Source organism: Scomber scombrus, chromosome 18 (genome assembly GCF_963691925.1).
Source record: "Scomber scombrus chromosome 18, fScoSco1.1, whole genome shotgun sequence".
Lineage (NCBI taxonomy): Eukaryota > Metazoa > Chordata > Actinopteri > Scombriformes > Scombridae > Scomber > Scomber scombrus.
In genome coordinates this window covers 9,725,121-9,738,120 of record NC_084987.1, presented here as the reverse complement: position 1 = coordinate 9,738,120, position 13,000 = coordinate 9,725,121, and the positions used below count along the sequence as shown (strand labels likewise).

General features: G+C 39.9%; 1 protein-coding gene across 1 annotated transcript; it reads left to right on the top strand.

Annotated features, from left to right (window-relative positions):
• Positions 1 to 2,361: 2,361 nt before the first annotated feature.
• mafk (v-maf avian musculoaponeurotic fibrosarcoma oncogene homolog K) lies at positions 2,362 to 9,890 on the top strand. Its single transcript, XM_062438409.1, has 3 exons — positions 2,362 to 2,528; positions 9,014 to 9,092; positions 9,199 to 9,890. Exons 1-3 carry the CDS (start codon positions 2,362 to 2,364, stop codon positions 9,640 to 9,642), a joined length of 690 nt encoding a protein of 229 aa, XP_062294393.1. The 3' UTR covers positions 9,643 to 9,890.
• Positions 9,891 to 13,000: the final 3,110 nt, after the last annotated feature.

Here is a 13,000-nt window from a genome sequence, read left to right as displayed (position 1 = left end):
TAATGTAATCACATCTAATTCTATCCCATCACATTTTATCTATAGTCTAATCCAATTTTATCTCATTTCATCTCATCTCTTCTTAGAATTCTGGCTTCTTATGTTACCTTGAAATGATCCCCCTTCCCAATACAGCCCCTACTAAAAAAGGCAATTTAGCACCTGGATGGATATTAACACATAACCAAAAACATGAACCAAACAACCAAAAAGCCAAATGGCACAATTTGGCAAGTTGCCTCAGCAACCAACCTGGACACCAAACGAATGCTTCAACATAAAAACATGGTCTAAGTTGGGAACATCTGGAGGCTTTATAATACAGTAGCCTCTCTTTGCATCTGAGCATCAAATGATGCCTGACTTTACACATTACAGGAAGGCTACACAAAGGAAATGGGTGTTTTGTTGCATGTGGTCAGCATCATGGGGCCACAAACAAGTACATGCAGCAGGTTACTCATCTGATGAAGTTTATGTTCTTTTTCCTCGAAACATGCTTGGGTGCAGATGAAAGTATCAGGCACACCATCTCTAGTAAATTAATTGATACCACGTGTGGTTCAGAGGAAGAAGTTGATCTGTTGAGTCACTAGCCGTAAAGCATGAAAGTAACCAACATCAACACTAACATGCATTTTTGGCACAAAGCCCAACCAGAGGAGATGAAATCTAAGGAGTTAGTCATTTTTGCTGGAAGTGGGCTTTTGTGAATTGTGTGATAGAATAGTCCCCCTTTGACTCAGAATATTCAATATTCAGCGTCTCTTGTCAAATGTCAATGCTTTGGAAAAACAGTTAAAGCAAAGTAAGTAAAATCCTCCACACAATAAAAAGACCAAGTGCTCTACCTTTTTTTCCCCTTTTGGCCTGAAGAGTCACACTGTAAAAAAAAAAAGGACTTAACATTTAATGTCATTCACAAGTTACACTTTAGCTAAAGGTCAAAATGACATCATGCATATGATACAGTGTATGTGCCACATTTGTGAGTCTGTGTTTCCTCTTTTGTGTCTCTAGTGGCTAAACATAGCCCCATTAAACAGAACCATCATGGAAAAAAAAAAGATTCAATAATGAAGCTGCGTTTGGCCTGAAAAGGACAGATAAGAAGCTTGAACTCTTAAACTGTAAGTCCTACAATGACTAAATTCACATTGTTGTTTGTCTACATAGCTGGTAAATTCACCATAACAGTTTATTATGATGGAATTTCTGATAATTACATTTTTTATTTTTTTTTAATTCAGTGTTTGTTGCATCTACCAACTGCTGGGTTTAAAAATGGATATGACTCTTTGTGAAAGTGACCACAGTTCATATCTAATTTCATCAGCCCTGTTGCTCAGGACATCCACATGCAGATGGTTAACTTTTCCATGCATGCTTTATGAAGATGATGACATCTGTGGTCTACACTGGGTGTTTAATTTTGAGACACAGTTTTGCATCTCGTAAATCCCATACACACAACATGTCAGGGATAGACTATTTTATTATAAAAATCTACCTCAGACATTTGTAAGAAATGAGAATGTATCAAAGTTCCACATAAACATTTCAGTCTTTAGAAATCTGATGTGATTAATATCGGTCAAGTCAGCAGAAAAAAAATGGAAAAGTGACTTTTCCTCTTCTTTTTAGTCTTGTTTAAACTGTGCAGCCCGCAGTGTTTATAGTGTAAACACTTTGCATCTGTTTTTAACAGGTACCACAGTCTGAAGCAGCCTCCAGAGCTTCTGATATCTAACAAACGAACAGGGAAACCCATACGAGAGTGCAGTCCTTAAAAGGCTCCTGACTTCACATATTTACATTCAGTACTTAATTGCCCAGAATAACCTGTGACGTTACTGGCAGCAGTGCAGTTAAAATAAGAGAAATCCTGTGACTGCTGGGCTACTACACTGCATACTTTCCTCAGGAATGGAATGCTGCTGCTTCCAAGTCAGACGGAGGGAGGAGGTCAGTGCTTTTTTCCCCCCAGTTAATGCACATTTTTGAATACCTTGTAGTTTAGACCTGACGACAGAGACTTTGCTTATGAGAGGAGGGGGTGCTCAGCAGCCAGAGAGATGATTCATTTTGGAACTGAAGCTTTTTTTATTGAGTATTTCCTTTTGGCTAATACTGACCACATTCATTCTGACTTTGTACAGATTCGTTTTGTAAAGTAAGCAAAAGCAGTCGCCAGCAGTAGACTATCTATTTTCTATTTCTGGCTCCCCTACCACCACCACCACCCCTCCCTCCGCCTGGCCCCCCTTCCCAGACTGACGTCAGCAGAAAGTTATTTTCATGAATGGAGGGGGCGGTCACGAGGAATTGGTGACGTGAGTGCTTGCGGAAGCAGAGCGTGGAATGTTGGTACATTGTTGTTGTTTTGTAGTTAATTTAGTACGAGGATACACCGCTGCCCGTCTGCTGCTGGACGCTTTCTACCAACTGTGTCAAGTTACCCCGTCTCTTGTATCGGAAACCTACTCCGTCAGTTTTACGCATTCCGGTCTACACAGATATCCACAGAGGTGAGGTTGGTTGTTGTTGGTTTTTTTTTTTTTTTTTTTTTTTTTTTGGGAAGATGTTTTGACATTCCTTTCTAAATTGCTCAAGCTCTCATGGTGACACAGACTATCGGCGCATGCAGACACGCTCATGTTGATGATACTCGACCCCTCACGTAGGATAACTTTTGATTATTTTTGTTTATGAAAGCTGATGTTGACTTTTTTTTTTTGAGTTAGGATAGTTTCAGTCGTGCGGACACGTGTTGTGTTGGAGTAACTTATGGCAATGCTACAGAAAGTGTTTCATAGCTTGTTATATTCACTTATAGCCAAGGAATTGAGGAGAAATAATTTAGAAACTTAGGGATACTACAATTTAAAATGACTTTTTAATTTGTTTACTTTCTCTGTTTACCTATTTGCTGAATTGTAGCTATTTGAATCAGCCAGGTAATTTCAAAAATGTATTGAAACAGGTTAATTGTGACAATGAGTTTTCAGCTATGGGTCTACTCTTTTTAAAATGTGATTATTTTTTTCAGTCTATGTCGAGCACAAAAAATTGAAGATGTGGGTATATTTAGAACATTTCATGACAAGATTAAAGTAAAAAATTAGACATTATTTTGCCGATTGTTTGCTGTTACAATACGTCGTTATATATTACAGCGCGCCACAAAACCGTGATTATTATAAGACAGAAATAGTGGCTTGTGTTTGCCCGGGTTTGTTTATAGACTATTTTCTGTTACAAGAGTAGGTTTTCGCAGAAAATGGAAGTGAAACAAACTGACTAGCCTGTTGAATGTCATATAATACATTTTCATATCCCCTTTCATTCTGGGGCTCATGTTGTACATGTCAACATAGGCTTTAAATATAGGCTGCAATGATGCAAAATACCAGCCTACATTTGACATTGGGGAAAAAACACGTGGTCTGCATTTTAGACATGTGGGACAAAGGGCACAATGTGAAGTTAGACCACCAGGGTTGGCCGGCCTACACAGGAGAAACAAGCAGGAGGAGCGCATATTTCCACAAACAATAAATCACTCCACAAGAATAAAAGCCTTTATCTTATCTCTCTGTTTAGGTATCTTGATCATTCATCATTTCATGACTTGGGTAAAGATAACTGTGTCTTAAGAATACAACAAAATACGTTTTAAAAAAAGAAGCTTTTTTATAAATAATTATCTAATAATAAAATGTTTTACTTTGATTTGTATGTCCACATTTTTGGTTGTAACTACATCACTGGATACTGGATGTTAGCCCTTTGTCTTTTATTGAAATGGACTTGTGACCTTTTTATGGCCAATGTTTTGATTATATGGAAAATATGTGTCTTTGAGTAACTCCTTCCATTTAGATTGTCACCGATTTTTATCTGGGAGGCTTTTTTTAAATCACTGTTGTTTCTGGTGGGTGCTCAGTGTCATGCTGCTTCCATAGAGGCAGTGGGAGTGGGTGCTCTCCTCTGTCATGAGGTTAACATGTGGTTCAATCACCAAAGTGATGATGTCCTCTTTGGATGCAGAAGTAAGCGGGTGGCTGACTCATTTCACAACCACTAATAGTCTGGCAGTGACAAAGCAGATTGGGAGAAATTCCCCTGATGACACAGGATATAGTTTAACTGTAATATACTATTTCTCATTTTGCTGGTCAGTGTTGATGGATGAAAGTGGCGTATATGCAAAACACTTTTGTGGTGAAGTATTGTGAAAGTGAAATAGTTGTGGTTAGGGATCCGATGACTCACAGGGAACACGTTAGCTATGATGTGTTTTGCTCCCCTTACTGGAAAAAAGATGTCGACTTTTGCTTATTGACTCTGGAAGCAAGGGATTTTATACACAGCTGAACATGCCAAACTGAGTGTATACAGGCAATAAAAGATGAATGTGTTAACAGGCCTGTGGTGCGTCCATCTAAAGTGACTCCTGCTCCTGCTCACTCTGCCACCCACAGTGATTTGCCTCCTGCTTTTCTGTCAGAATGACTGGATCTCAATTCTGTTGCTCTCGCCTCAATATGGTCAGAGGGGTGGCATGTGTCAAGTTTACTTATTTATTTATTTAGTGGGACTGTGTTATTGGGAGTTCCTTGTTGGGGATGACTTACTGATTCAAAGATCTTTTTCTTTGGCAACTTCCTGATTCCACTGTGACTCAAATTACATGTTGGCAGCAATACAAACAAACACGTTATGGCTCTGCGACATTCAAAATGCATGCTTTGCAGTCACATCCCGTCTGTCCTTGTGCCAGTGCCTCAGCTAGCTGTTTTGAAAGAGAAGGATGAAATTTGGATCAAACATTGGGAAAAGCACTGGATTATTATGAATATTATTCTCCACAGAGCAGCCTTGCTTTGTTTTGGTATGTCTTATTTGAAAATGAGAGATATGATGTAATATATGCTTTTTGTGCAAGCAGAATATCTATATTTCTCCTATAACTGGTATTAAACAGGAGGATAGGCAGGTCCTTTTTTTTGCATTCTTGTCATTTCTTTGAATCCCAGTGTCCCTAGTCTTAGCTCAGATATTCTGCGAGTTCTCCTCCCTTTCCGTGGAAAAGTTCCGGTGGTCATGCCAACCATTTCCAAGGTTCTCTGTACTTTTCCTTCCTCTCCACGAAACAACGGGATTTTCCAGGAAACGTCAGATCGGGAGGGTGTGATTCCCTGCCGCTGGTCGTCGCTTTTACCAGTAAACAGCATGACTCACTGCTCAGCTATGCTCTCCATTTCCTTCACATAATATCCCACCAAATGTGCTGCGCTGGAGAAAGAGCAGAGCAGAGCAGAGCAGAGTGCAGTGTGCCCCATGCAGTCTGTAGAAAAACCTCTCCTCCTCCCTGAGAAAAATGCAAGAAAAGCAAGAGCTTTCACAGAGGAGCGTATCTGTCTGTCAAGAACAGCCACAAGTCTAATTTCTGCTCAACATTTTCCGAAAGTGAAACAAATATAAAAGAACAACAAAGAGTCCAGACTAGCCTAGTCTGCAATAATCACGAGAGCATGAGCGCACAAGTCTTTGATACGCTGTTTATTTTAGACTGGGCCCCACAGTTACCTGCTGTAACTGAAGTATGTCCTTGAACTTGACCAGATGCCTGACACTGAAAACATAAACATATGGCATCAGTGAACAAATGGCAGAAATGTTTTGTACAAATGGCACAAAACTGACTTTGTTGGTTTGTGGCGTGTTGAATTCAGACTTCTCCTAGTTCTGTGTTTTTCAAAACTTTTGAAATGGCCCTGAAAGGGTCAGTTCATCTTCCTAGTGATGTGTACACCCACTGTAGCAGGTTTTACCAGAAAACATTCTGTTTTCCACAAATGGGACACCGGCTAAACAAACAAGCAAAGCCTGATGTGTGTGCAGTGTTTGTAATAGACAGCCACACAATTACTCTAATTTCATTCTTTTGCATTTCGTATCTACATCTTTGTGACAGTTTATCAGTCAAGCTCTGTCATAAATGAGTGATTACATTGTTGCTGAGTAAGTAGTACATGTTTAAGCAATGAGATCTGAGAATGGTAAGAAAAGCAAATGAAAGATACACCATCATGTCCCTTACTAAGAAACGTGTTTGGGCTCCTGACTTCCACACAGGTGCACACAGGCTGTGTTCGATTTGTTTGGGCAAGTGAAAGATGTGAGACACTTTTGAATTCCAGGCATTTTGTGAATTTTGTAGCCTCTGTTTTACAAGTGGGATCATATGAACTCCACCCCCATAGCCGAGTGCATCGCAGGACATATTCAGACTGCATGTTCCCTCTCCAGTGAAGATTTGCATGTGAGGGTTTGCACATGTGTGTTCACTCAGGAATGTGGTTTTGTTCTCTACCCGCCATCTGTGCTTTTCTTTGAGGTATTTTCCCAGACTCCCTTTCTTAGTATTGTGAAAACCCTAATAGGAACTGTTTCTTAACTGTACTGAGAATCCTTGATCTGTTGTGAAATATGCCTGTCACGTTTGTATTACCAAATAACAAAGAGTGGATTTGTTGTAATGTAATATAATTGCTTTTTTTCCTCTGAAGAAACTTGGGCATCTTGATGAGGACAACCTTGTCTCTCTGCCGGTTGCAAAAACATAAGCACATGCCTAAAGAATTTCAGAGAAACAATCTGGCCTCTTGGTTCAAGCTGGAGGCCTCTTGTATAAAGAGAGGGAGGCCCCACACCACTTTTCCATGATCTTTGCAAGGAATATACCCAGGGACCCCCACTGACGCAATACCACTTAAATCAGACATTTTAAGCCAACTCGCTGTCATGGAATGTTACATGTAAGCTCTTCTCATCTTTATTTGATGTCTCTGAAATAAACAATTACGCAATCCATTGCGCCACGATTTGCAATATGAATGAGGGACATCAGAGACAGTAAACAGCAGTTTGTGTAGCTCTGGGTTAAGCTGTTTGGTGTATTTGTCGCCTGTTTCTTCATTTGTTGTTCTTTTTTCTTCCAAGTTAGGATTCTTTGTGGTTTGTCTGTTTGTGACAAAAACACTGAAATACATTCTGCAGACTGTAATGTTGAATGTAAGCTATTATAAGAACAATGGCTATGTTTGGGTTCCTTCAAAGACAAAAAGCAGTTGTTGTTTTTTTCATTTTCTGTGCACTATTATTTTCAGTCAGCATCAGTAAATGAACAATTGCCTGTATTAGTCTCATTTATATAATTATAATGTGAAAAAAAGATTAACATCTCAGAGAAAACAGCCACACCCAGATTACTTTCTTCCACGAAAGCTGCAGCTAACAGGACTGCAGAGAATATTTGCCCTCTTACTGAGGTATCACTTATCGCAAGCTCACTTAAATTGTTTAGTTGGCAGAAATTTGTGTCAGCACTGTGGGCTAAATATATCCACCAGAGTTAAATAAGGGCATAGAGCAGCTCAGGAAAGCCCAGCGTAAGAGGATCCAACCAGCGAGACGCAGCCCTAAATCGATAGAGTACATTGTCTCATAGCAAAAATACACCAGTGACTATAAAGGAAACTATTTCTCTGTGACACTCTATCTCCAGGAATGTTCCACATGCGTATCTGCTGCCCTGTAAAGTTCAGCATAACTGTAAATGTTATGCTGATGCGATGGTCTGTTTTAATGTCTGTGATGAGGAGGCAGAGTGGTGTGGACTGACTAAAAAAATAAAATCAGCATGAGACTGGATGAAGGGGAAGCAACAGGATAAAGAGGAAGATCATTGCCAAATTGGGGAATTTTGTACATGGGTTGCATTTAAGTTATCAGCACAAGTTAGCAAGGGTATGTGCTTCTTATTTGTACTATGTATAGGATCTGTTGCGGTTATGAATGAGCCTTGTTTACCCTTTTGGTGACCATGTGACTCACACTCCCACACCCATTGGCAGGGCGTTTCCATGGTAGCAGTCGAGCATGGAACAGTGCACTCATGTAGTCAGCCCGGTCTGCAGGTCCTGAAATGGAGCCTTGGGGGATGTGTGCCTCTCACAGGATCACAGCTCAGCGCTCTTCGCTTTTTTTGGCCATGGCAGCAGTCTGGAAAGCATGTGCCTCACTGTAATGAGCGCAGGGAGGCTTTTTCTAAAAACTGCCCTGGCAAAAATTGCTTAGGCAAGAGAGCTCAAATGCAAAGTTCTACGAAGAGAGGGAGAGAGGTTGCCTGTTTCTAATCTGGCCTGGTCTAGTGAACTACATTGCCAGGGCCCTCCTCCTGCAACAAGTAAATATATAGGTGCTCCCCAAGGCTGGTGCTTGATGGGGTCATGCTGCCCTCTGCTGGCATCTGTGGCACTGACATGTAAACACAAATATTGACACATGACGTCACTGAGGAATGTTGTTGTGATGTCTGTACAGTGAATTTATGGGGTGGAGTGCCGATGTAAGGTGTTTAGCTCCCACATCACACTTAGTGCCTGCAGTATACAATAATGTGCTTAGGTGGAAGAAGTATTCACACCTGTTACTCAAGTAAAAACATCAATACCAGAATTTAAAAATACTGCATTATAAATAAAAGTCCTTTTTTCTTAAGTATTCTTAGCAAAATATACGTATCAAAAGCAAAAATGCTCATTATGCAGCAAAAAGGCTCCATTCTATCTTTGAAAGAACCAATTTCAGAAAACCAGCGTTGTGAAGACATTTTGGCCGGTCCTCACAACTTCAGACAACAATTTGAGTGTGTTGTTGGTTTTAAGGTTAATGTTAGAATTGGGTTTAGGTTCAGTGTAGGGTAGGAGTTGGGTTTAGGCATTTAGTTGTGATGGTTAAGGTTAGGGTAAGGGGCTTGTGAAAACATGTCAGCATTATGTGAGTGCCCACACAAGGATATAAAGACAAGTGATCACATGTTGTATAAGTGTAAAGTTAAAATGGAGTAGAAGTATAAAGTAGTATTAAATGGAAGTCTAGTACTTGAGAAAATGTATACTTTATAATATGTAGTGTTTGACTTTTCTTTTTTTTCACTTCTCAGAGTGTCTTCTGCAAGATTCTGGCCAGTTGCCTGCATGCAGGGAATGACGACTAATTTCAAGACGAGCAAAGCTTTAAAGGTAAATATGAGATGCAGTTTTGGCCTCAGATTTATGGATTCAGCATCCAGACATTGTTGCTGCTGGTGCTCTTCTTCATCCACTGATCATGTCTCATGTCTTGCAGGTCAAGAAGGAGGCGGGCGAGAATGCCCCGGCGCTCAGCGACGATGAGCTGGTGGCCATGTCTGTGCGGGAGCTCAACCAGCACCTGCGTGGGCTGACCAAGGATGATGTCGTGCGGTTGAAGCAGCGGCGACGGACCCTGAAAAACCGGGGCTACGCCGCCAGCTGCCGCATCAAACGCGTCACCCAAAAGGAGGAGCTGGAGAGACAAAAGATAGACCTACAGCATGAGGTGGACAAGCTGGCCCGCGAGAATGCTAGCATGAGGTTGGAATTGGATGCCCTGCGAGCCAAGTACGAGGCCCTGCAGTGTTTTGCTCGGACTGTGACCCGCGGGCCCCTCTCGCCAGGAAAGGTGGCCACCACGAGTGTCATCACCATCGTCAAGTCTACCAACCGCAACAACTCCAGCCCGACCCCGTTCTCAGCTCCTTCCTTGTGTTGATAGGACTGGGCTCTCCTTCTCCTGCCTGGTCCAGCCTGAACCCACTCATCCTGTACTGAGAGGAAGCTCAGTAGTTAGACTGGTGGGATGGGATTGGGTGGCAAGCTCTATGTGATGTTATGCTGCATTCACAACTCTGTCTCCCTCCTTCTGTCTCTCTTACACAACCTACATTGTCTGTGCACTGTGCAAAGCTGGCTCCCCGACCCCCAGCACCGGCAGGGTACTGGGCCTCTGTGACCTCCATGACTAATAGCAGAGATTTGCTTTTACTCCAGTGTGGAAAAAAAAGTATTTTACATGCCTTACTGTGGCAGCACTGGCCTAGTACAGCTCTTATGCTTATCGCTATTAAGCATAAAACACGAGGGATTTAAGTAGTACGTATGTGACAGTGGAAGCACATATTTACAAGTGTGTCTCAATGTAATTTGAGCCTTTGAAACCGTTGCCTTAAAAGGATCTATGAGTGATAAATCCAAATTATTTTCTAAGTCTCAAATGCAGTTCAACAGATTGAGGTGTTCTCTTTCCAGCTTTAAGGTCAGGTGGACACCTTTTTCATAGCCACAGTCAGCAGTAGTCTCTAACCAGATGCCTTTAATAGCCAGCCAAACACAACACCAGATGTTTTCACTGATTAGTTCCTCTTCAGATTTGGAAAGGTCTAAACAGTAAAAATCACCCAATTTAGTGTTTGGTTGGAGTGAAAACCTGCATACATGTGGCTCTCTTTGTTTGCTCTTTGTGGAGCAGTGCACTATGCAGTTCATAATCGTTTTACGTTAAAAAAGCTACACTAGCGATACACTTGTTTATATTTCTAGTAGTCTATTGGTGTTAGGTCATGTCAAATACAGTATTTGCCAGAGAACAGTAGTCAGTACACTCCAGTAATGACTTCTATATTAAATTGGTAGTTTTGAAGTAACTTTTTTAATTTGTGTTAAAACTTTAAAAGCTCCTTCATTAAGCCTGGAGTCTTTGCTGGGATATATTGACTCCACTTCTAAAATACAATTAGGGAGGATAGTTTGTGCCTTTTTCTCTTATATTGGCAAACGTGAAAAGATGAATATACCCAGTCTTGTCTGGTCGATCAGTTTTTAAAAAGGCATTTCCATTGCATCTTATGTTTGGTGTCATGATAGCCATTGAATGCTTTACTTGTAAGTATTGGGCAGAAAAGCTGTTCAGTTTGTCAGGTGGTGCTTAAAAAATGTTTGTCCAAAAACATGTTTTAATCCTTAAAAAAAAAGAAAAAAAAGTTATCCATGTTGTCTATGACATTGGAGGCAGTTGGGAATATGATACGATCTTTTTAGCTTTTGACTCAACAAATGAACCACAATTTCTGTTTCAGAAATATCAAAAATCCTAACCAGAAAGACTCTTGGTACACTATAATTTGACTTTGGAAGGTTTTGAGCCAGATTTTTTTGGTTTCAGGTGTAATATTGCTTATTATATAGCACTTAGGAGGAAACTGTACATTTACAGTATAAAAAAAGATATGGCAAAGATTCAGAGGGCTAACAGAAGTTATTGTTGAATTTCTGAAGTTACTGAGGCTTAATTGCATGATGATTGAGTGTGGTATGACCACTTACTGCAAGGTCAAGCTTAATGTAACTACATATAGCACACTTTCTGACATGTATATCGCAGCACTTATTGGGTTATGTTTTGCCTCTTTCCTTTATATATGCCACTCTTTGGTAGGTAATCCATATTGGATATAGTGAAAATGAGAGGTCCTTACAAGTGAAATGCAGTTCAGCTTACTACCTGTATATTACAGATTCAGTTTTCACTTTTTATCATGAGAGAAGAAACTATAAAGCTCCCACTGCCTCCTCCATTGTCACTTTACATTGAGAACTCCGTCCAAATAGAAATCATTCCTACTGCTGGGTCACGAGAAGTGCTGCTGCCGGTGTTGGTAACTCTGAAACAGTAGCTATTTACTTTGCTTTTGACACACTCTTCTGCAAGAGAACTCCTGACACCCATCTCTAGAAACAGTGGTGTCATGACAACTAAATGCAGTTAAAGCCTTGCTCCTGTTGTGCGTTTTGAGATATTTAAATATGTTTATTCACTTGAAATCAAGACGTTCTTAACGAGGATCCATTCCTAATTTGGAGTGAAGTCAATAGAGATTGTTCATGTCAGGATTTTCTCTTGGCTAAGAGGACATGACTGTTCTTCCCCTGTTCCATAGCTGCAAAGAACAGTATGGGGAACTTTGCTGCTGTACAACCTGCTGTGATTTTTAAGCAGGGGCATTGCTGTGTTCTTACTCTAATTTTGTATTTTCACTTGGTTTCTATGTTGATACATCCTATGGTCTCTTTCTGATACTTAGTTTTATATGCATATACAGTATATAAATATATATATATTACATATTTTTCTATATTTATGTTACTATCCTGGGAGTGGTGTGATTATGTAATCATTCTTTGAAGTCCAATTATGTTGATAATGACCTTTTTCTGAAACAGATGTATCCACATATACAATGAGAAAACTATTCTCATAACTTAAGGCTTTTATTGTGAGTATTTATGCCCCATGAATAGTTGTTCTCAGCACATATACTATTTGTCTAATCCACAAATTGGGCAGACAGTGACTAAGGTTACATACAGGCTGCAGCTAATTATCTCTAATGGTCAAGAATTAACTGTTAAGAAACACGGAAAATGACATTCAGAATGTCGGTTCACGTTATTAGTGAAGGGCACATCTATCCTGTTTTACTTTATTTTACAGATTTAAATGCAATGAAATAAGAAGTTGCAAGTAAAACAATGCAAGGGAATTTAAAGTTCACAAATACGAAACAATTTCTGGATCATTTAACTGAAATTTTAGCACAGAAATCAAAGTACATAATTCAACTTGACAACTTGAGAACATTGGTCTGATGTGATCAGATTTAAAATATTTACCAAATGTTGAGTTCTCTGTATGGCGAGCTGAGAACGAGTTAAAGTAAGAGAAAATGAGCTCTTAAAATGGAGTATTAACTTGCTTCCAGACCTAGTCTGTTATCACGGACTCAAAGATGGATTTGACATACTTTTCTGATATGCCAATTTATTTAGTTGACAGTTTCAAGTAATGATGATGATGATAAAGATGATGATGGTAATGCTTTTGTAACCGCTAAGAAACCTTACCTGAAAATAATTCCAAAGCTGCTAAAGACTGTCCATTCAGACTTGTATTTTTTTAAGGTCTGCTCAAAGCCTGTGTGAAGATTATGGAAGAAAATACAAATCCATATTACATGTTTACATAATTCATTTTTACATCAAATATTACGGTTACAAGACAAAACTGCTTCAAG